This window comes from Struthio camelus, chromosome 3, assembly GCF_040807025.1.
Source record: "Struthio camelus isolate bStrCam1 chromosome 3, bStrCam1.hap1, whole genome shotgun sequence".
Classification (NCBI taxonomy): Eukaryota; Metazoa; Chordata; class Aves; order Struthioniformes; family Struthionidae; genus Struthio; species Struthio camelus.
In genome coordinates this window covers 67,402,738-67,426,964 of record NC_090944.1, presented here as the reverse complement: position 1 = coordinate 67,426,964, position 24,227 = coordinate 67,402,738, and the positions used below count along the sequence as shown (strand labels likewise).

Here is a 24,227-nt window from a genome sequence, read left to right as displayed (position 1 = left end):
TACTGGCAACGTTGGGTGATTTTAGATTTATATAAATTTTCTGCAAGTATATCTAGCAAAGTAGACCCTTTAACATAGCATTTTATAGTGATCAAATAAATATAAATGCAACCCAGGTTCTTGTATTCCATGTATGAAATATTTTTTTCAAAATGTATCAATTGATACAACTCCATAGTCACCTGACTAATCTACTTGAGGCCAGTTAATGGTTTTGTTTTGATTTTAACAAATGAGGTTGAAACATTGTTCATTTACCCAAAGTTTTGTCAGGTTACTATAGAGTCAGCTCTCAAAAATGAATGAAAAGTATGTACACTGTACATGGTGAATCCACAGGAAGCCACAGAAGAGAGAATTCTTGCTAAGTCGCTTCACAAAGTATTAGCTGGCTTGCTTGTTTCTCTGGCTAACGCTGGTCCCTGACCAGTTTCATGCAGATCCTCCTGCTACTCTAAATGATTATATCAGTATCAATTAACTTCTGAGACTTCTATTTTACTCTGTATGAAAAAGAAAAGCATCCGGAGTTCTCAGCCCCTTATCGTAGATATCAGTGGAGGTCTAACCATAAACTCAAGCAGGTTTTGGTGGGCCAGAAGTCTGTCCTGTGAATTTCATGACTGCAACAGTGACCTAGCTTGCATTCTTCTGAGAGACTTTTAGAGATAGGCTTCTTGAGCTCTGCTGTATACTGTATAAAAATTGCTTTCTGATTTTACCTCATGAAGCATGGAGCTTGAGAAAACTTCTGACTTTCTGCCTAACGTGCATGAGATAAGTGATTATTTACTACAGGGAATGCCGAACCACCTTTTCTCTAAAATACAGACTTTTCATCTTACTTAGCATGGGCTTATGGCTACTCAGCCCAAGTATGGGAAGTACAGTCCCACTTATCAACACATTTTTTTGTCCATTAAAAAAAAAAATTACTTCTTTTGGCTACTTGTAAATGAAGAATGAATGGACATTTTTGCTAAAATTTATTTTTCAAGTTTCGTTTCTAGAACTTTAACACTTAAAGAAGAAGGTTTCTTTTTCAAAAGACGTTGAAATACATTAGTTTTGGCACCTCTGTAATTCTACCTGAGCAAGTACTTCCGAGGTCTAAGAAAGCCTTTCTGAAACAGAAGGCCACTGACTTCTTTATGTATGCTTTCATGATAAAAGTCTACTGCATGCAGTTGATAATCTATCTGATATTCCTGAATTTTGCTCTGAGTAATGCTTTTAGTGTTCTTATTCATATTTTTGTTTTATATATATAGGAGCAAATGTTCTATTTTAGTAGAAATCTTTAACTTGATTTTTATAACCATCTTTTTGCCATTAAACAGTTTGAAATCCTAACCGATGTGGAAGGAATTTCAGAGACACTAGCTGGTCACTGCTTTAACATGTAGCTTACGTTTTTCTGAGTTAATTGGATCTGCTTTATTTTTCTCCCCTGCTGACGTAGTCTTGTTTCACCACCACGCTTTCCTGCTCCCCCTACAATTTTTTGCCGGCTTACTTTGCCAAGAAGAGTAGAAATGACATTTCCTGAGCTACCCTGGAGAATGAAGGAGCTGTTCCAACAAACGGCCTTTTTTGCAGCTACTTAAAAAAGTGAATCCTTTTGTGTGTTTCTCTTTTTGCATGCCCACTTCAGCATATGGTTGTGCATGTCGCATACTGCTGAATTAAGAGCAATAAGTGTGTTTGGTCCCAGTGTGGCACCCTTCTTTCCCACGGTCATATCATTTATTTATGGTCTGGTTTTATTTTCATTTTGATCACTTGGAAGTTTATTTTGAGCGTATGCTTTTCCTGTGCTCTAGTTTTGGCTGCACAACTTGTATTTCACAGTACCCTCCACTCACTAATGGGTGATCTTAGTAGTTACCTAACTGATGACTAAGGAAGCTGTAAATCAGGCAGCACAAATTAGTGTCAGTGTGGCATATCCAAAATCTTTGCACTGAGGCATCCAGTTACCTTATGAAGCTTGAACCACTACATAACTGTCTTCTATAATGGCTGGACTGCACTGGATTGTGGCCATACCCTTTCCTTTCATCAGCTAACCCTTGTAGGTTTATTGAGTATCTCCACGCCAGAGGCTAAAAGCTAAACTGATGTAGACAATCTTGCTAAACTTATACCTCTGAGAAAATATTTTCGCTGGAGGCACTCATCAAGATTGCTGGTACCTTTACACTGCAGGAGGGAATCCTATACTGTAAAACAGTCATCCCATCTTCTCATTAAAAAGAAATCTTTGAAGCTTCACCCTGTGTCCATATGCTCATGAAAAAACTGTTTTATGAAAAATTTAGATAATTAAGAAATTCAGGCAAAATGTGGTTAGAGTCCATTGGGAATCCTACAGTCTGCTTGGTCCCAGGAAAAGGTGGCAGAATGCATGCCCTCCGTTTCTACAGTTTTCTTACAGGAATTGTCTCTTGACCCTTTTCCATTGTCAAGAGGTATTCAGTGTAAGCAGAGATTATTTCTATTATACAGATATGGCCTATGAATTCCAAGACAGTGTTAATATTTTCCTTTCCATTTAATATCTAAAAAGATTCCTGGAGATACTGGTAGAAAAATACATCAATATTTTAACATTATGGAAGGTATTACTGTATAAGATCTGAGAGCATTAAGGGCTTAATTTTGAAAGTAAGAATGCCTACATTTGTCCTGGGTGGGCTGTAGCACTGGAGTTCAACACTTGCTCTTTGCTGTTCTGATAGCAAAACAGTTTAAGCTCTTGAACTGTTTTTAAGTCTCACTCCTCCTGATTAAAAACTAGACTGTGTTGTAGATATGCTAATGATAAGGCCTAATTTTTCATCTTATTACATGAGAGTTACACAGGCATAACTTTGATACCAGTGTAGTTACTCTGGGGATATATCTGATGTAATGCAACAGAAAAATCAGGCATAATAAATAAAAAACATCATATCATTTGCTTCTTGTTCAGTGAAATTCAGCATGAAACACTGTGAACACAGTTATAGGCTTTCATGGTACACAGAGAACTCCAGAGAAAATTATTTTTTCCCTGAAAAGATGCTTTCTGATGCTGCTTACTCAATAACCCAGAAAACAAGGAAATCAGCTGCTTTAGTAAAATGTTAAAGGGAGAGTTTGGGAACTGTAAATCTTTTCCAGTTTTAATTTTTAATAGGAAAAGGTACCTAAGAACTAATCAGTCTTCCCCCTCTGGGAGCAGTACTTTAACCCCAAATTTGCAGAGACTCCTCTGAATTTACATTCAGAGCCAAGCAGCTAATCGTGTATCAGATTATGAAAACATTGATGAAACACTTGTTGACACATTTGCTTCCACTGATGACATAAATGGAGAAGATTCGATGACAGGAGCATTTACTCCTCTAGTAATTTGCTGGGAGAGTTCTGAGTACTTCTAAGATAGTCTGAAATGAAAGAAGTAATAAAGAGTAATGTTTAACTGCATGTCTGAGAAAATGAAAATTAAGTTTTAATCATCGAATAATTTGTAACTAATTTATTAATTAGCAATTCTTGCAATAGTTTCAGCTGTCATTTGGGGTCTAAATATTGCTTCTTTACATTTATATTCAGTTATGCAAAACAGTATGAGAAGACATCCATTGATGTCATTGTAATTAGATTCTTGTCTATGACTCCTCTCTCACCCCGAAAGCTGCGTCTGTTTGGGCAAACTCTGAGATGACATTGATCTCTTAATGGATTCATTATCAGCACACAATCCTGACACCATCCTACAGAGACGAAACATCTACCCGTTATTCCCTGTTTATATCATCCCGCCATGAATTGGAACCAGATGCCGGCACACTAAGCTGCATCTGTCAACACTCTTATGGCACTTTATTGTAACTTTGCCAAAAAAATTTAAAATGACTTTCACTGTCTCAAAAGCAGCTACCCAGGGAATGCTTGGCATTCTGCTTCTGTAGAGAGGAACTGATCTCTTTCTTTAATAGTCCACTGCAAACCACCCTGAAGAGCTAGTCTTATATGATGAAAATCAGAGGACCAAAGTTTTTGTTGGCATAAATCAGGATAACTCCTAACTCGATTTCAATGAAAATAAACCAGTCTGATCTAGGAAGGCATGCAGACTAGACTAATAAAAACATTTCTATTACTATTATTTCATATTATGAAAATTTCGTATAGTTCCAGTAACCAAATTTCAGAAAGAAGGGTCATTTCAAATGATTCACTAACAATGACTAAAAAAGTTAGATGAACTGCAAAGCATCATTACAAGACTTAACCATTTTAGTCTTGAAAGTAAAGGTGGAAAGTTAAATGCCCAAAAAACTGAGGTAATAATAAGCAAATCAACCTTAACATTGAAAAGATAAAAATAATTTAGACCATTACCTTCTAAAGCGGTTATTACATTTAATGTCATTGACATCACTGTTTTCCAGTTAGAACAGCTGATGCAAATACTGACAGTCTTTCAAGTAGGTTAAAAAATGAAAGCATTGTAGAGCTACACAATTCTTCTTCAGGACTCAGGATCATATTCAGAGGTGAATTCAATATGAAAAATACCTGCAGACTAATTATGATTTAAGCAAAAAGTAGTTTTATCAATATTTTTGAGGGAAAGTTGGCAAGGAAACAAAACAGAAACCTAAAAAAACATGAAAGTTGCAAACATCAACTTACAAGAGGTTCCTTCTTGGAACTCAGATGACTTCCAGTATGGAAAAAATACGGTTCCCAAAAGAAAGAGCCTGTTTTTCAAGTTTATATTTATTAGGGGTTAGAAATCAGTAGGCTACAAAAGAACCCAAAACAATAGTTATGTATATTACAGACTTTGCTGACATTATCTGCATTTGGAACACAAACAGATTTAGTTATTTACAGAGACCAGACATAGTTGGAAATAATATTGAGATTGCATTATAAACTGGTAAAGAAGACTATCACAGAAGTCAGCTGCATACAGCTCTGCCAGACTTCAGATGGTAGGGTTCAAAATCAGCCATGCCAAGTTATTCTGCCAATAAGGACGATTAATTTATGCTGAACGTTTGAGCTGTTTCTGGTACTTAGAAAGATATTGTGTTGACCATTTAAATATTTGTCTCCTTCAGATCTCTTTCAAATGTTTTAGCTGTTTCTAAACTCCCTAACAGTGGGACTAGTTGAAAGGCTTGACTTATTTGTTTCACAGGTTGGAATATCTGGTCAGCAACACCTGCTCAGCAGGTAGCATAGTCAGAAAGAGTTTAGGATTATCTGCACAGATCTGTGCATATCTACCTCTTCGTTCTGGCATATTTCTAACATTAGAGAACAAGCTGGACCTATGGAAGGTTTTCGGCATTGTAACACTGGTACTACAGAATCCTTGTTTAAGCACTTACTTATTAATCTAATAGTCTTTGCAGCCCTTATCCACGTGCTTTATTTCCTTACATAGTGCCTGAGAATCCATAAATGTCATCAGGAAGCCGCTTAAGCCAACCAAGTGGGACCCTAACCATTTCATGGAACTAGGACCCCAATAGGTTACAAGCAATTATCTGTCTTTGATTAGAAATCACAGCCCTCAGTTCTCTCCTTCACTTACCCCTAAAAGCCCAGGTATTACATCTCTAATATACATGTTTCTAAAATTTTAGGTGATCTAATGAATCCATTATCTTTATACTCTACTCCGAAACCTGCCTTAGGGAAGTTATCTCCACATGATGGGTCTCTCACAACTTGAATAGCAAGGAAAATATCTGGAATCAGTGTAAATGTGCCTTTAAACACCTTCTGAAGCTGAATATGCTGAAGTAGCATGAAGAAGGGAAACTGTACACTGAAGTGTTTCCAGTTTTCCTTTAGGCCTATTTAGAACTTTTTATTAACAAGGCAAAACCTATAGTTCCATTATAGTACTGAGGGAAGTTACTTTCCACATCAAAATATAGATTCTCTTTTGTGTCTGATGGCAAAGGATGAAGCTCAGTCCTAACAACTTAAATGGTACCTGGTTATCATACCACACAGAAAATTAGAGCATAAACAGGATCTACAAACACTTTGAAAAAGTATATTCTGTTTCTGTCTGGAAATATTTCCAGCTCAGCCATAATTCCTCACCTCTTCGGTTGTGAGAACACGTAGTTCAGAGGACAGAAAAGTGGCCGTAGTGGCATATGTTCTCCCCGCCTTTCTTATGTCCACTTTCGTCTATAGCTACCCTGCAGAGGTTGTGATAGTTAGCTGTCATTGGCCATTCCTTTTGTCATTCTCTTTTCAAGTACTTTTTCCTTTTTTCTTCCATTTTATCTGTGCATGCATCTGCCTTGTCAAACAAGAGATGCTACTTACTGGCATATACCTAGAATGAATCAAGACTAATTTATTTTTTCTTCGTCAGCAAATGCTGTTTTTCCCTCTCGTACGCCAATTTCCTTTCTCTCGTTTCACTTTTGTCCTTCAACACACTCTGTGTTATGTGACAGAGTAAAATCAAAAGACCTTCAATGCCTATACATAGCATTAAACCTAAGCAATGCTTCTATCTTTTTTTAGTTAAAGTTGACAACAGAATCCTTTCCTTCCGTGCGATATTCATTCATATAATTGCTGGGGGGTTGTGCACGCTGTTACTAGGCAGCAATCGCATTGTGAAAAATCATGCACGTCTCTTGATTTTAGTCCTGGAATATTTTGACATCTTTATGTAGAGCCGCAAAATGAGATGTTTGCAATTCACTGCACCTCACTTAGGTATCCAAAAGTTAATTGCCTAACTGTAACCTTTAGCTGTCTTAATAGCCAGGGGTGCCTTCAGAGGACATTTCTCATCCTAAAATAAATGCCTAAGATAGGAAAGATGAACAACCCTTTGAAAATACCAGTTTCTCTCCATTGACTATAAAGGGATCCCTAGGGTAACTTATCTAGGTTTAGTTGTCTAAAAGTTAATTTTTAAATGTCTAAAGCTAGATAACAAAGAGCCTACCTACCTGCAAGAAGTATGCTAAAAATGCTCTAGAAAGTACTATCTTCAAGTGAAGACTTAAAATACGTTTTCATACGTAATTTCAAATGGCATTGTCTGGGGCAGCTGTTGGCCCTGCCGAGAAACCAGCAGAGCCACTCTGAACAGTATGAAAAGCGAAAGAGGGGACAATAGTGTTTTGGGAATGAGAGAAAGGGAAGAGGATGAACTGTATAGGGAAATAATTTTTTCAAGGAGTATGGAGGACATTCCCTGTCCAAATGTACTGGACAAAAGAAGCTTCGGAAACGTAAGCTTCAGAAGAAAGCCTCACTCTTTAAGGCTTTCACCTTCACAGAACTTGAGCACCTTGCAATCTTTACTTGCTGTATGCTTGAAACATCCTTATTTTTACAAAATTTCTGTTATACCAGATTACAGGTGGAATAGTAAGGCACAGTGAGTGAGTTTCCCAAAAAACACATATGAAACATTTAGCATAAGGATTGGAACTCATGATGCTGAATCCCAGGATGCATCCCAAAAATCAGCCCTTGCAGCAAAGAAAATCTTTCATAGGAAAAGGAAAGGGAGCAGAAGAAGAATTACCAAAGCATGGTTGGAATAAACCAGCTTTGCTCTCCAGTATTTCTATTTATCTATTCCTGTATTTTTCATTATCCCTACCATTTGTACTAAAACAGTTGCTTTTTTTGAAATTGTATCAGCCTGAAACAGTTCAGGCCAGGTGTATCCTAGTGCAGTCAAAACCACAGCTGCTAAGAGGTGTTGCTTCAAGCCTAACAAAACCACATGTTTTAAAGGATATAACTTCTAGCCTTCAATTTCAAAAAAAAAAAAAAACCTATTGTCAGTATGTCATCCTCTTATGATTCCCCTAAATATTAAAGCCATAGCACTTTTAGAAAAAAGAGAAAGCTCCCTGAGTTTATTAATAACACAGAGACCAGCCTTCAAACGTATTAGATACTTAATGCCTACCTAATACTTAGCTCTCGTTGATTTCAGTGGGAGTAAGGCACAGGAGTTAGTAGCCAACACCTCTGAGCATTTGAGTCCTACTCCTGATATTTGATCTAATACAAATTTTCAGTTCTTTTCCCTCTAACTGAAGTTAGAGGGAAACTGCATTACTGAAATCCTAACTTTAGAAAAATGGTTATAGATTGACTCTCAGGTAATTTTCAAGTATAGACAAGACAGGTAACATAATAATTTCTTTCTTGTTTTTCTCGTTCTGGCAATAAGATTCAGTCAGGGAGGTGAAAATCTTCCCAGTGAGCGATTCTGAAAACAGAAATTCTTGGCTTTTGATCACAACTATTTGGATTCATTTGAACTTACAGTGATTTCAACGTTCAATATATTCTGTCTAAACATCTCTAAATGTACTGAGATATTATTGTATGTGTAATTTGATTTTGATTATACCAGGGTGTTGCTGTTTAGCAGGAGTTGGCATACGCAATCTTTCTTGAAGACAAGGTAAAGTTTTAATATTCCTGAAGTAATAGGTAGATAGCTTTTCTGGCTTTAGCACTGAATGTTTCTGAGATGTGGTTGAACTAATGACAGTTGAAACGATGCTATGTACAGATAAACTTAAATACAAATAACTCATAAATTACTGAGCAGTGATCCCACGGCATAGTCAGTGTCTATTGGCTTTCATCAAAACAGCTTATCAGTCCCCTCCATTATGTTTAATTGTTGGCAGCAATATTTAATTGTGCTGTTTTCCTTTCTCTGTTTTAATTATTTTCCTGTGGATAGCCTGGCTATATTTCATATTGTAGAAAGTATGCATCTGTACCAACTCGTAACATTCGTGTTAATTATGCTAGGAATCAGTGTATATAATACCAATTCATTAAAGGTTATCCAGGGAGAGAGGGGACGGCTGAATATGTCTTTTCATTTTTGTAATCTGTTTTTACAGTTCTCTTGCTCTCCAGTATACAACAATAATTATAACCCATCATTTCCACACAATAACCTATCATTTTCACTGTCCACGGTTTTAATTCTTTGGGTTTTAGCTTTAAATATCTCTAAACACAACAAAGGATGGATTATCTTTACCTGTTAAATGCAGGAGATAAATAATGGGAGGAAGTGAAGATGGCGGGGAGGATGAATATTGTATGACTATGGCACCATATAGAAGCAAACTTGCACAAGCTGGTACTAATAAACTCGTTAATTGCTCAGGCTGAATAGAATTTACTTTGCAATGCACAGCTCAAGTATGGAGCAAAATCCTACTTCCAGCGATTAGTGGTGATATAATTAAGTGCAATGCTAGAATGCTAGAAGCTTGATGTTTCAGCTCAACTTTCTTTTAAGGTCAGGAAAGGCTGCGTGACTTATCACCGATTTATAGTGACAAAACTATTGAAACTTCACTCCTTAGGGACTTCAGTCCTCTGAAAACATGAACTAGAGATTGAGATAAGGAGGGATTTTGGAGCCTCAATGTGGTAAAAAACTCAGGAGAAGAATTCTCAACAAACATATTGTTGTAAGTGGATTTGGTGCCATAGCTCTGTGGTGCACCTTAGATACATTGCATTTCTGGGTGGAGCCATTAGTATTGCCTATAGGTAAAAATAGCAAAGAAACACATTCACAGCTCTACCTACGCCTTTCTAGCCTGCCTCACTTGTATGCTCTGAGCTTTGCTTGAGCAGAGCCCACAGTGTGTGAGATACAGACTCACAGGAAAAGAAGAAAATACCAAATTCCCAGCTGTCACTTTAATCAGGTTTGGTGGCTGGGTGAACATTACTAACTAATGTTCATGTAACAACTGGGAATCTGAGGCCAATGAAATCTCATGCTTGCTCAGTTACCACTTTTGTGCCGGTAGCAGTGGGGCTGGAAGAATTATTTTTCTGTTTATCAGAACTTTCTGTTCATCATCTCTTCATCATTTTCTGTTCAAAACCTTCATTAAATAAAGGATATGTGTGTATTTATGTCTGTACGTATGCACACATGTGCTCACGCATGCACATACAGATAGTATGTACTGTATAGGTATACATATGTAAATATATATATAGGAATATATAGTTGAACGCACAGGATGAACTCAAATCTCTATATATTAAAAGTAGAAGCCAGTCAAGTTGCTGCTTCTTTCTACTTGGTTTCTTGAGAAGTGAAATTTAATGCTTCCCTCCTGCTCTGTTCTAAAGAGCATTTAGATTATCAGTTTGCAACCGTCCGTCGAACACCTTCACTGTTAACCCACCGGCCATTGCTTTTAGCTTAATAGATGGATGGTCTCTAAATGCTGTTAGGTTATTTATAATAAGCTTTTTTTTTGTTCTGTGCTTGTTGAGGGAGGGGTATCTCTCAATAACATGCTTTATACATAAGTTAGACTCCATAAAGACCTCCAGTGCTATGTGTACTATTTTAAATGAATTTTAAATCCAAGTAGAACATAAAGACAGATTTGGCATAAATGATATTATCTCCTCCTCTTTTTTATTTATGCATCATAATAACACCTGTTCGATAGCCAGTGTAATGAATATGAAAATGTAAAAGATTGTGTTGCTACTGATAATTGCTGAATATAGTGTAGTGGTGTTTTTCCTTAGGTAATATTGACCTCACGCAACATTAGAATTTCACTGTATGTTGGGCAATTATCCACTTAATAAAGAGCCAGATGCTGAGTGTAATCGAAAAACTGAAATATGTGCTGGCTACCAGAAGAGACAACTTCAAAAGTCTTATTTTATTATCCATCAGTTCCATGTGCCATTGTCAAAAATTAAGTCCAAGTTAGGTCATTAAGATCCTGCTTAAACTATTTTTCCCTTTGATATCATTTTAGTATCACTTTTAAGACTTGTGAGCTGCATGTAGATTAGTAAATCAAACTCATTCATAACTATTCTCTGCATCTGATGTCTCCTGGCATGGAGTGATCCACATCCATTACACTTCCCCAAACTCCAAATGGTTTGGCTGCATCCTGGCTGCCTACTGTGAAAGGTCCCTGGCCCATGCTAACTCCTGAACTGAACCAAATAATTGTCTGAGACAATGATACTTGGTCAAAACTGTCAGAGATCATTCAAAAAGTGTTACAGAATACAGATATTTGAATTCCAGAGACCCAGAACATTCCCTGGCACCATTTAATTTACTAGCCTACACAAAACCATCATGTACTGAGAAGTGTTCCTTATTCAGAAACATCATCTGTTTGGGGCATCTGCCTTTTGGTTCATTCCTTCCCCAAAAATGAGTGTTTATATTGTCCAGAATAATTACACAATTTCATCTCTTGCTCCTCAGCTCTTCTTTCTTAAGGCAAAATAATTTCCTTCTAGTTTCTCATGCACCCAGGTACTAACTGGAGAAACCCTTCCTCGGAATAGTGACAGTCTAATATCTGAAGAGTGACAACTAGTAATAAGAAGGGAGGCTCATCTTTAACTTCAAGAAACTTACGTGTCAAAACCGGAAACCTAGCCAGAACAGCATGATCCCACTGAGATTTCAATCCTCTAAAAGCATATTTGGCAGTCTTACTCATTCTTCTGTTCCATGTCTTGTTCCAAACCTTCATGAAACATTTGATTTGAATAGTTTTGATAACAAATAACTCTACAAAGAGTGTGCTTACTTTATTTCAATTATTTCCACTGTGATAAGGGAAAAAATGTCACATCTAGGAAAGTCTAGATTTATCTGAAGAAATTTGTCTTTGAGAGGTGTCGTACCAAAGTGTTGGTGCTGTCAGCCTGTGGGATTCCAGCTGTTCAGATAATCGTTTACATGGGTGTGAGGGAGACACAAAGAAATGTACAGTCATAGGAAAGGTGTTTTCACTTACCTTTTTCTGTGCTGACAGTATTTCTCCACATATCCAATTCGAATATTCGGACATCTACAATGCCTCTAGTTGTCGTATAATTTTAGAAGTTTTTTTCTTTAATTCCATTATCTTTTGATATAAACAGGTAAATCTAGTGACGTTGTCAATTATCCCTGCAGAGAAATGGAACTGGATAGATCAGGCAGGAAAGAAAACCCACATGCTTCGCTCTTTTCATAAGTAATGAATTTATCTTCAATGCTTTGAAAAGATGTTTTTGATAAATGTGGAAAGATGATTCCTAGATTAAGAAAATTAAGAGTACTAACATTTTTCTTGTATTTTTTATCATGCAATATAAATTCTAAAATATTCATCTAATATATTCATAAACCTGATCAGAAGGCATTTCTTCAGCATATCTCAAGTGCTTTTATGAACAGTGATGATGGAAATTTCATGGAACCAGAGGACTGTAGCTTAGTTTCAATGAAGTATTCATATTAACACGTAGTTTCTTAAAGCCTCTACTCATCTTTGCAGCATATTTCTTCCTTTTAGCCAGTGGAGAAAGCTATTCATATCTTGACATGTCATTTTTTCTCGTGGTGAGCAAGGTCCTGTGAACTTAAAGTAAGTCAGCACATTTTGCTCTGCTTCAGTTTACATCAACTGTAATTTTTCATGAAGTAGCTCCTTACCATGTCATACTTGAAGGAGATATTTATACACAAACAAACACCTAAAAATGAAATAAAAACATACATAGCACAGCTGCATGGACAGATTAGGTATAGAAATGTGTACACATTTTTTGTGTTTCCAATTGCGTGTCTTCTGGACAAATAGAATCCTAATTTAAAAAATCAAATCCGATTAACCATTTTAGCTTATCTCATACTAGAAAAATAAAGACTATGTTTGAAATGAGAAACAAGTAAATATATAGACTTTAAATTCCAGTGCTCTGCTGTGACTGCATTTTTAAAGCAGTGAGGTAACTTTATGTCAAATAATAATAGTGGCAATCTGGATAATGACTTCTCATGATTCATGGAGCAATTTGATTGTCTGCTGGGATCATTAAAAATATCCTGCCTTCCTCTCATTTACATCATGGATATGTGTCCGACTGGCCACTGCTGGAGTCAAGATAGTGGACTCTATTAATCCTAGCGGTCTGATCTGTAGAGGCCAATTCCTCATTTCTATTTATGAGTTCTCTGTGCAGCAGAAAACTACTTGTGCTTTATAATTTACAGGGGAAAGAAAAAGGAATAGAAAAGAAATTTGACTTAGGATATCCCCTTTAACATATTTCATCAAAAGAATAGATAAAATATTTATTCAGCTACTGTCCTTTGCATCCCCATCAAAGTGAATAGAGAGACATTTAATAACACATGGAAACATTAAAGAAGCTTTTTATCAGGATGGATGGGAACCTGCTCAGAACAAACATTCTGGCCTAGGGGAAAGATTTTGATCTGTGAAGCCTAAGCTTTTGGTGCTTAAAACACTCTCATATTGGATCATGTGGTCAATTTGCATGAAATAAATGGTTTGTTTAAAACTTGTAAAACTATAAAATAGAACTTGACAAGTCATTAGCAAAAATGGTATAGCACTGGGATTATACTCACTAACACTAGTGCAATCATTAGAAAACTGCTACTACAGCAAAGAACAGGAAGATAATGGGGCCATCCTATGCTTTGACCTAAAGGTGTTAGATCTTTGCCCCATGTGATAAATACCACTCTGCAGTCCAAATTATCTGCCATCCTCTTTCATTACTGGTCTACTCGATATTCGGAGCCACTGCCCTTTATCATCCTTCACACAAGGCAATTAGTCCAAATTTCTCACTTTTTCCATGTAGGGATAGGTGATCTAGTTCAGGCAAAAAAGCAAGCAAAAAAATAAAAACTGAAAAACTGTTGTCTAGAATTTTAATCAACACTAGCAGAAAAAAATAAATGTATTTATTCATTCCTCATTGATTTTCATCTTACTTTTGTTTTCACTCCGAATTGGGTATGCAATTAATGAACTCCCTGCATGCCGAGAGAAGTTATAGCTTCCTATTCTCGTTGGAAACAAACGGTATCTGGCTTCTCATTAGCTTAGTTTGCAATTTCAATATGATTTTTTAAGATTTTGGAAAATCATGGCTATACAGCTGGATTCCTAAAGTTTGCTTACCTGTCACTTCAAACACCTACAGCTAAAATCATTCTGTGACTAAATTGGTAAATATCCAGTTGTGATTATTGCTAAGTCAGGAGATATGTGTAAAACCTGATTTTTTTACTATTTGTTGCATAGTGTCTTCAGTGCCTTAATTTTGTCAGTGTCAACATTTTGTCAGTGACTCGGGCATATGAGTCGAGTTTGGGCAGCTCCATGTATGATATTCTATGCAAATTACTTGACGAACTAAACTATATGCTTGCAAATTGTTTGCCTGTGTTCATATATATGCTGATGAGATGCAATAACTTTAAGACTATGATGCTCAAAAACCCACTGTTCTCTTCAAAATAATGTTTTTCTCATGCATCCTACATGAGTGTACGTACCCTTGTAAAATGAGAGGGGTGAGTATGATACTGCAGTTTCTAAGGCTCATAAACTGTTTATTTGTCTTCCATCATCAAGTATGAGGCATGGCTTTGAGCTTCTGGTGTGCAGCTGGAACTGAGACCTAACAATGTGATTGCATGAGGAATCTTGTGCAGTGAATGTATACTGGGCATATGACTCCATCAGTATTACATGTAACTAATAATTTTATTTCACAGGACGCAGACCAAATTGTGCTTTCCAAGTTGGCTTGGACAATATATGACAGCTAATAAAAATAAATGGCAAAGGAATCAATTAAAAGGAAATAAGGAGACTGCAAAAAAGCATTATAAATCAAAAAAAATATATAAGTAATGTAAGAGAGTGAAAGACCTAGTTGTTAATATTTGTGGAAATGAAGTGAAAACTATTTTTAATAAAGCATGGTATCTGCATGAAGACTTATACACTACCGAAAGTCCCATCTCTCCCAGAGAGAGTACAGTTCAATACAAAGAAAGAGTAGAGGTATTTCAGTCAGCAATCAGAATTAGAAGCTAGGCAGTGTTTGCAGTGCATGACCTGTTTGGTGTTGGCTAATTAAGAATAATCCTTGAGGATGAAAAACATAGTATTTTTTACCGGCGTTTCAAGAAGTTCGTAATAAGTGAACTTGAGGGAACAACTGAAGATCGTTGGCCTGACAAAAGAAAGTGCACTTTTCCCATGGAAGAGACATCATGAATATGTAGCCTAATTATTACAGTATTATTCTTCGGATGTTTTTATTCTAACAAAGAAAAATAGAATTGTGAACCTTTCTGCACATGCTTGAGTCACTTGGTTTTCATTGATTTAAAACGTGTCTCTCAAAAATAAATTACCTTGTTTGTTGTTATTTCTTCCTATGATATCTGGAATATAATAACTTTTATGCACAGTGTAATATTTTAAACATGAACAATTCTAACGGGAACTTAACCTGCTAAAAGAATCTGATCAGTTTGTCAGTGAATTCCTTTTCCATGCTTCTTAACCTGTATACTCATGTGCAGGACATAAAGAAATGGTATCACCTCATCTTCTTCTAGAACATAGTCCGAGGAAGAAGCCAGCAACTACTGAAGGCAAGTTTAAGTCTTCTCCTCATTTATTGGCTTCTAGTCATGAGCTTGACTCTCTGTTCTCTTTGGTTTTGCTTATACATATAACCTATACTACAAAACTGATTAAATGATTGGGCCTGGGACATGAATGGTACAATCGTATTTGTTTGACGAGATCTAAGTATTCCTTCTAGTTGTCCCACAGATGGCTCAGGGGATTTCCTGCATGAAATAGATTGTGGAATTGAGGCCCAATCTGTAAAGTGCTTTGGAAGGTACCCAGACATAAATTGCCATCCAAATGTAAAGGATAATCAACATTATCCTCTTAATTTACTTTGGATTACTCTTACATTTATTGTTATTCAGCAATGTTTCTGTGTATTTTCTACAATACTTAAGATAGATAATATTTCTGGCTCCACATTTACTAACTCTATCCCTATTGTTAAAACTACTGAAAATAAAGTACATAGATCCTACCTTAAGAAGATAAAAAATAAACCCCTGCAATTGAACTGTGTTGTTTACAGTCTAATCATCTCAGCAAAATGGTTGAAATATGCATTTTGAGCATTTAAGTAAGCATTTAAAATGGACTGTGTCTAATCACTTAAAAATACTACTGTAGTACACATTTCTGGTCTCTACGCCATACAATTTAGTAATATAAAACTTATGAGTCTTGTTATATAATCATATGCCAGATTTCATATAACACTTTGGAGTTATTCAGTCCCACTATGGCACTTGCTAGTCTCTCTCGTAAAGGTCTTAGTTCTGTGTTACCTGGAATGCAGTTGCAATCTAAGAGAAAAACAGGTGGGATGGCAACATGACGGCTAAACTAAAACTACAAGATTTGCCAGCATTTGCAAATGGAAAGCAAGAGAGGGATTTTTGGCAGTACCTATGACTAAAACAAAGAGCTAAATTAGATATTTCTGCAACGCTGTGATTATTGTGAATCAAAATGTCTGGACAAAAATAGCTAAATAACTTACTATCTCTTTGTCCCAAGTATTACTTGAAAGAGTAAACATTTGTAGTTATTGTGACACAATAGAGTATATAAATAGATTTCAGTCCTGCCTATTTGAGGCAAAGGTTTGAACCCTACTTATCAACAAAAAAAAGTTCCTGCAACATTAAGCACTGTTATCCACTAATTAACCATAATGGAAGAAAAGATATAGAAAAAGGCTGCTACATTTGTTGAGTGATAAACCTAATCTTTAAATATAACTGTTACACAACATGAACTAGCATCAAATTAACATTAAGTTCTTGATTTTCAAAATCATAAGGAGCATGCAATTACTGCAATTGCACACGGAAATGACTATTTATGACCAGTTACACATTTATGTGTTTCATTAGCTCATTTATGCATGCAATTGCAGTAATTGTGAATGTAAATTAGATACCCATTTGGCAAATCAAATTGGGGAGCAGATTATCTGCTCAAAATCATACAACTAAATTCCCTCTAAGGCTTTAGGCCAGTCACCAGGACAGAATATCATTCATTCAAGAGTTTTGGAGGAAAGGAAGAAAGAAGAATCACTAGAAAAATGCTACTGTGAGAAGCTGTATGTCGCACTAGGCTGATACCAGCCAGTGTGGTTTCCATATTTGACAAAAGATGCCACATTGCCTTTAGAAGCTTTAAACTTTGAAGCTTTATTTCAGCCCTGGTAAAATAACTAAGTAATTTATAAGAATATTTGGCAGAAGGCAGAAAGAGGGTTAAGAAGAGAAATTTAAATCTCTGGCATAGTTGAAGAGACATCTGTCTGTGACTTCTTAATGCTTGCTTACCTTTCTGAATGGGATATCACTATATACGACTGTTTAGGAGAAGAGTGAGGTTGAAACAAAGGATTGCTCTTATCTTAAGTATAAATACAGATAGTATAATAAAATCTCATAATAGTGAACAAGTACGAGCATTTGTTAATTGCTAAACGCCAGCCTTTGACAAAAACAACCGACTCTTGAAAAAAAGCTAAAAACACTGGAAGTAATAGAACAGTTGTCAAAGAGAAAATTTATGAAAAGAATTTATTTAAACCTTAGGCTTTCTGATTTAGTGACATTCAGAGACAAACCATGCAGCCAATAAGGGCTGAAAAGATTGACCCTTGTTCTAGATAGATAGAGATGTTTTCACTTTTGCCCTTTTTTGCCACTGACTTCCTAGGTAATCTTGAATCAGTCTATTTCTGTTAATGTGCACTGTTTAGTGGCTGCACCTACCGGATGCCTCTATGATTTCATACTTTCAGATGAAAGCTTTTCATAGCTGGTAATCAGTGCCCAGTAGAAAATATTCTGTTTTGAATTCACTATGCCTTAGAGAAACAGCGTATGTATTAAATCTCAACCTTTCTCTGCTTGTCATTGTCATTGTCATTATCACTTTCTTCACCTCCATGGTAAATCTTTTGCAAACAGGCTGGTTAAGTGAGATATTCCTCACATGTATATTATATTCTGTTTGTATGTAATCAAGTGTATTCAAGTGCATGCATGTGAATTAAACCTTTCGGGTATCTTCTGACATGAAAGCAAAATACTTTATATTCATATAGTCCAAAAGGAAAAGACCAGATCATTACTCTCCTATTTCATGGTGGTTTGGCTCTTTTAAAAGAGCAATGCTCTCTTGAGATCTTACACTCAAAGTGCAGTGACGGGTTTGAAGTTTCAGGTCAGAAATAAAAAAGAAAAACAAAGCAAACAAACAAAAACATCTAGTAACAATAAAAAAGTGAAAGAAGGAAAGAGAATTTGTGAACAGAAGAACATTGATGCATGTCTCAACATGTGTACCAAGCTTCAAAACCTTGTTTGGCACACCGTAAAGTAAAATAACCCATTTTAAATCCTTTACCTTATCTTTTTCTGGAGCTTTCACAAAGATTTGGAAGTAGACTCTCCATTCTGCTAAGAGTTTCATATAGCCATCTAGGGAGGACGCTGGGTTTGGCTGTGATTTGAGCAGATCTGTTTTCCTTGGCTCTCTGAACTTTGATTTTAATATGCATCTCCCTCAGCTGTTTTCTTCTCCACATCTTTTATCTCTCTCTTCCTTATATTTTGTTATCCACTAACATCTTAAGGCTACCCTGCGTTGTACATTTGCACAAGAGTAGAACACCTTTGTCAGAAGCCAGTACCAAAATCCTTCTGTTAGTGGAAAGCGTCTTACTGCATATTACCTATGAACTCAGACAGACAATAACCTCTATACTACATAAATATTTTGAAAAGCATTGTATCTGAATATGATTTTCAAAGTTGTATTGTCCTACAAATCCATACCTGTATCTTTGAGTGGCGGAGAATTTATCACAGAATTGTGATCCCCATAACTGCTCCGATTTGTTAACAGATCATGAAGGGCTGTGAAAAATCTCCCTTATCTAACTGAAGTATATTGGCTGTTATTTGCAATCTTGCTGGTATTTGTGATACAAAACGAGGTAAAAAAGAAAAAATTTAAATCTCATAAATGTCTGTGGAGGATCTTTGAGGGAAAAAAAACAAAATGACTTTTGCTAGATCACTGTTCGAATGCTCTAATTACAGATTTTGCAGATACAGTAAATTGGATTACTGTGAAATATATTTCTCTAACTTCATCCAAAACTTCTGTGGAGGCTAAATTGGCATTGAAATAGAAAACTGTATCTAGCTTCTATTCTGTATAGAATGCAGACTATCGAACTATGTTAAGAAGAAATTCTAGTCTATACCTCAGTTCATAAATATAATATTAGGGGATATAACCAAGAGTAGCTAAGTTACTAAAGCCAATACAAACTTTGACAAAGCTTCCTTGATGTATAGAAGTGTATAAGTGCACTTATACAACAGTGTAGAAGTGCATCTTGTACAAAGCAATTTGCCTCTGCCTCTGTATTGTCTGTACAGTTTTTTCTTCTGTACGTGGGTTAGTCTATAAAACATCTTTTTTGTATTTGGTCTATAAAATCAATTACTCTTAAAAAAATCTTTCTAATGAAACACTGTGATTCAATATACAACAAAAATTCAAGATTTTGGATTTTTGTCCAAATTTTCAACCTTTTTAATAATAGTAGCATTATTTATGGAATGAACATCCATTTTATGATCAGTTTTAAACTGAATGTGAACAAAAACACAGAGGAAGAATGTGTCTGTTAGAAATATCACAATATTATAACCTAGCTTGTCAGAAGAAATAGTTCAGGTAGCTTTAAGAGGATACTTTTTATATATAGCATAAAAATAAGATTTTTGGAGAAATGTGGGCACCATGTCTTCATGAGTCTGTACTAAAGACAGTAAAACGTTTGAGATCATATGCACAAGCCTTTAAAGTGATTTATTCAATGATTTAGAGTACATGTTTAAGCAATAAACTCTACTGATTTAGCTGTGATGAAGAAAAGCCTAAATCTTCACTGTTTCAGAAAGTCCTTGACATTTTACTTAATGACATGAGGCTTTTCTGTACTGCTTTTATTCTAATGATGAGACAGAAAAATATAAACTGCAATTGGAAAAAAAAACTTACTAAAATGTAGAAAAAATGATTTAAAATATAAAGCTATGTACATTTTTATTAGACATATTGCTGTATTTTCTCATCATCATTATTATTATTATTATTTACAATTTTAGATTCTGCATTTAAAAATTTCTTTGGGCTTTAAAATGCAAAAATTCCATGTTTCTTTGGAAAGACGAGGGTAACTCTGCAGAAGAAGTTCTGTACAGTATAGTCCTCTATAGCCCTTCTTCCTAAATTCCAGACATTCTTACTCAAAAGCAGTTCCCATTCTTGCTCAAAAGCATGCTCAAAAGCATGCAAAACATCATCAAAACTCTTCCCAGCGCTGACAACACAATCACTGCTACTACTGATTCCTGCTGCCTAGTGAATCAGAACTTCAGCCACAGAGAGGAAAAAAGCTAACCCTGTGCCTTAGCTGTGTTGGTCTGGATCTTGCTGAGAAAGGTCATACCATAAAGAGTCATTGTTCTCCTAGAAATTTAACTCATGGTCACAATCGTATTTACTCATATTTGCCATTTACCATTGTCCAATGGAGGGGCTAATGCTGGTCATGTCATGGAGGCTGGCATGCCATCTCTTTTTCCCTTTCAGATGCATTTTCTGGCTTTATTACACTGGCATTTGCACTCCTTTGCGATACACTGTGTGGTTTAATGAGGGCAACATATGCTATTAGCAAACAGTTTTGGTGCTTAATTCAACAGAGCCATGAAATAGGAGCCTGTAGTCACTCTAGGAAGAAAGAAGGAACACTTATGTGGGTCACATGAAAGCACAAGGAATTTCAGGCATGATATTGCTACTTGCATACTTTCCACAGCCCTAGAAAATATTTCCATGAGACAGTCTTCAAAGTTGCCAAATAGTGTTTAATATTGGGGTTTGAAAACAGAGAAGTGGTTTCAAAAAGCAAAATCAGTCTACAGAGATTCCTTAGGACATAAGCCTTTACTATATCTCCAGTGACCTGTGTATCCCATTAGTCTTTCTCTTACACGGTCTGAGAAAAAATTATATTTCATTAGTCTACTGAAATGAAAAAGTGCAGTTTAAAACAGAGCTTTGAAGTAAATGTACTTAATTTTGGCCTAAGCAACCTCCTGTAAGTTTTGTGTGTGTATGTGTGAAAAGAAGCAATCCTGAGAACTTTAGATTAATACTATTTAGGTTTCTTTGACCTTTATCGACTTTTTCAGTAGCTTGTCCAAGACAAGACAGAATTATTTTTCCTAGAAAAAATAATTGGACCAACAAGGACTCTCTTACCCAAGAAAGGGATTTTTCAAAGAGATGGCTGAGGTCAATTTTTAATTTAAATTTAGATTTAATTTAATATTTTCGAGTTTCCATGACATTCCAGAATAGTAGAAATTTTTCCTTGTATTTCTTTTAATTCTTCTAATATGTTTGCAGCACTAAAAGGACCCTTAAATGTGTCTGAAATTGACTAGAATCCAATGTGAAACCAGCTAGTCTCATGTTGTTCTCCACCCTGAGCAAAATGTAAAGGAGAAAGAAATGTCATTAAAAAAAGAAAGGTAATTGGTCATTTTAATATTTCGAAGGAAATCCAGGTCCCACTGAAATCGATGGTAAATCTTTCGTTGAGTTCACCCGGGACAGGATTTCAGTCACCAATTAAAACAAAGGAAGAACATCAATAATCTCTTCAGAACAGATGAAGAAATACAGTTTTAAAATACAACTTTGTTTTTTGGAATGGCCTTTTAAAATTATGGCTTTGAGAGCTTAAGATGAACAAAGATGCTTGCAAGAAAATAGAACGGAGTTTTACCTGTTATGTTCAGTCTGAATCAAAGCTTCTTTGAGATTGGAAAAAGGTAAATTTACTTTTGTTTTGTTCCGTTCTGTACGTGTGTGAGTATGCTTACATCTCTGCTGTTCCTCTTTTCTGCCAAGACCAGAATCAGTAGGCAAGAAACTTCACAAAGCCAGGCAATATCAAGAGTCTCTCACCAGGGCTTTTCTCCTGAGATTTCCTGACAACAGGGTTTTAGATAAATGCAGATAAGCCTTGTATAAGTACCTGAACTTTAGCAGGCTTATCTGAACCAAAACATCTCCAAAATTCTGACATTCAGCCCTGCTGTGCGTATAAGAAAAGCTAATATGCATGCCTCTCCACAATACAGCGTCAATGGCTGTATTTTGCTACCTTCCTTACCTCCGTTTCTGAGATGGGATGGGATGAGCTGACGAATTCTTCCAAAGTCAGTGTTCGTGTAGGCACCTGGAAGGATCTGGAGAAGAAACCCTTGCAGTATCTTCCTCTTCCAGCCACCCGGCAGCGTCCCTGTGACTCCATACCTAGAAACTCGAGTGCACTTCTAAATTTAAATTCTCCTCAGCACTGGCACAGCAGCACCCTTTTCTTACCAGACTTATTTTCAAGTGCTGCATTGTTAGCATGTTTCTATTATCTCCCCTCCCCCTATTGTCCAAGAAATAGTTGACATCCCATAACAATAACTCAAAGAGATTGTGAAAGCTGGTAAAGAAATTCAGCTTAATTCACCTCTTTTCTTGGTATCCATTGCATCTTACTTGGAATTTCATCAGCATTCTCAGTCCCTCACCACTCCTTATTCAGAAATAAATAAATATCTCAGATGTTTCTTTGCTTTAGGGTTGTTCTCTTTGCTCCAGTCACTTTTCAATTAAACTGTTCTATGCAATATTTTTTTTCTCTTCTCAGGAAAAAGTTTCACCTGAATTTCCCATTTGGTAGCATATCACTGTTTTAATTCACACTGCTCTTCATGCACACTAGTTTCCTCCTTGCTCTGCATAAAGCTCCACGTTTGCACATTCTACAAAAGTCTCTACTGAATGCAAAGTCCATTGCTCGACTTGCTGACTGACTGTCATTTTGTACTCTGCCACCTGGTTATATCCATCTTTCACTCTTGTAAAGACATTGTAAACTTTTGAAGGTGAGATAGTTATTTGGGTGTCTCTTACACCCTGTACATAAGCAGGTGGCTCAAGTCTAGTGTTCCTGGCAAACCAATAACATCAATTACAATAATAAATAACAGTAACAATAACAACAATAATAGATTTTTCTATAGTCAGTTGGAGTTGAATTCCATGTTACAAGTCAACTGTGAACTGTCAAAAACACCTTGTGTTTCTTTGTGTAACCCACTGCTCATGCATACATCCTTCCTTATGCAGCTGAACCATAGATGTTTGTAGCCCTGCTGCTGTTCCTAGTTAAAGAAATAAGCACTTTAGATTAACAGATGGCACTCATAATTTTACAGTGCAAAAGACCTGGCTAAGCTACTATTTATTTGTTTGTTCTACCTTTTAATTTAGCTGTGTATATATCTGTAGAAAAAACACTTGATTTAACGCTTCAGAAATGACAATTTTTGCTGGTGTTAAATTAACACTCCAATATGCCACAATCTAAATGTGGAAGAAAGTATATGAACTACCCAAATTGAGAGGAAATATATTTATTCAAGAAATGGGATCGCTTCATCGCAAATAAGTCTTTTTGTAATATCCATTTACCAAGCCTGTCAGCCTTATTTACATGAACATTTGTCAGTAGTAGGTATAAGGGGCATCAGTGGGACTAGATGCAGCTGAGATTTGTATGGAAGCCTTGTGACTACTTCTCTGAGTCTTCTCCAAGAGTGAAGATGCTGCAATGGACAGTGCTAATGGGACACAGGTGCTGCAGCCCTTTAACATCTTTCTGTAATTATTCCTATTCATAGGGATATCCCCCTATGAATTTTGTATCCCCTACAAAATTCATAAAGAATATAGATCACTTTAGGCTTCCAGGGCACTTGCAATATTGCAACTTGAGAGCTTCATAAAAGAAGATTTTGGCAATGGAATTAATTGCTGAGATTATTTAGCAATGAAAGCAATGCAGTCAAGGCTGTATTCTCCTTGTGCTTTAAGATAATTGCAGTAAGGATTCCTCCTAACTTCCATATGTCCTCCTTTCAGACCTCCACTTCTCAAAGCTCCATTTCTCAGCTCGTGGCTCTCAACATACATATGGCTCTGGACCTTGCTGTGACACTGAGATCAGATTTTCATGTGGCTTAGTTGGGCCCCAGAAGCATATGACATGTTACATAGTCACAAGTAGAAACAGTCTCTGATTAA

At 36.1% G+C, this 24,227-nt stretch overlaps 1 protein-coding gene across 1 annotated transcript in view; it reads left to right on the top strand.

Moving 5' to 3' along the window:
- TRDN (triadin) overlaps nucleotides 1–24,227 on the top strand; it is a 238,734-nt gene that overhangs the window by 84,555 nt on the left and 129,952 nt on the right. The window contains exon 12 of the mRNA XM_068938174.1: nucleotides 15,452–15,523. Within this exon, the coding sequence (XP_068794275.1) occupies nucleotides 15,452–15,523 (72 nt within the window). The remainder of the gene's footprint in view (nucleotides 1–15,451; nucleotides 15,524–24,227) is intronic.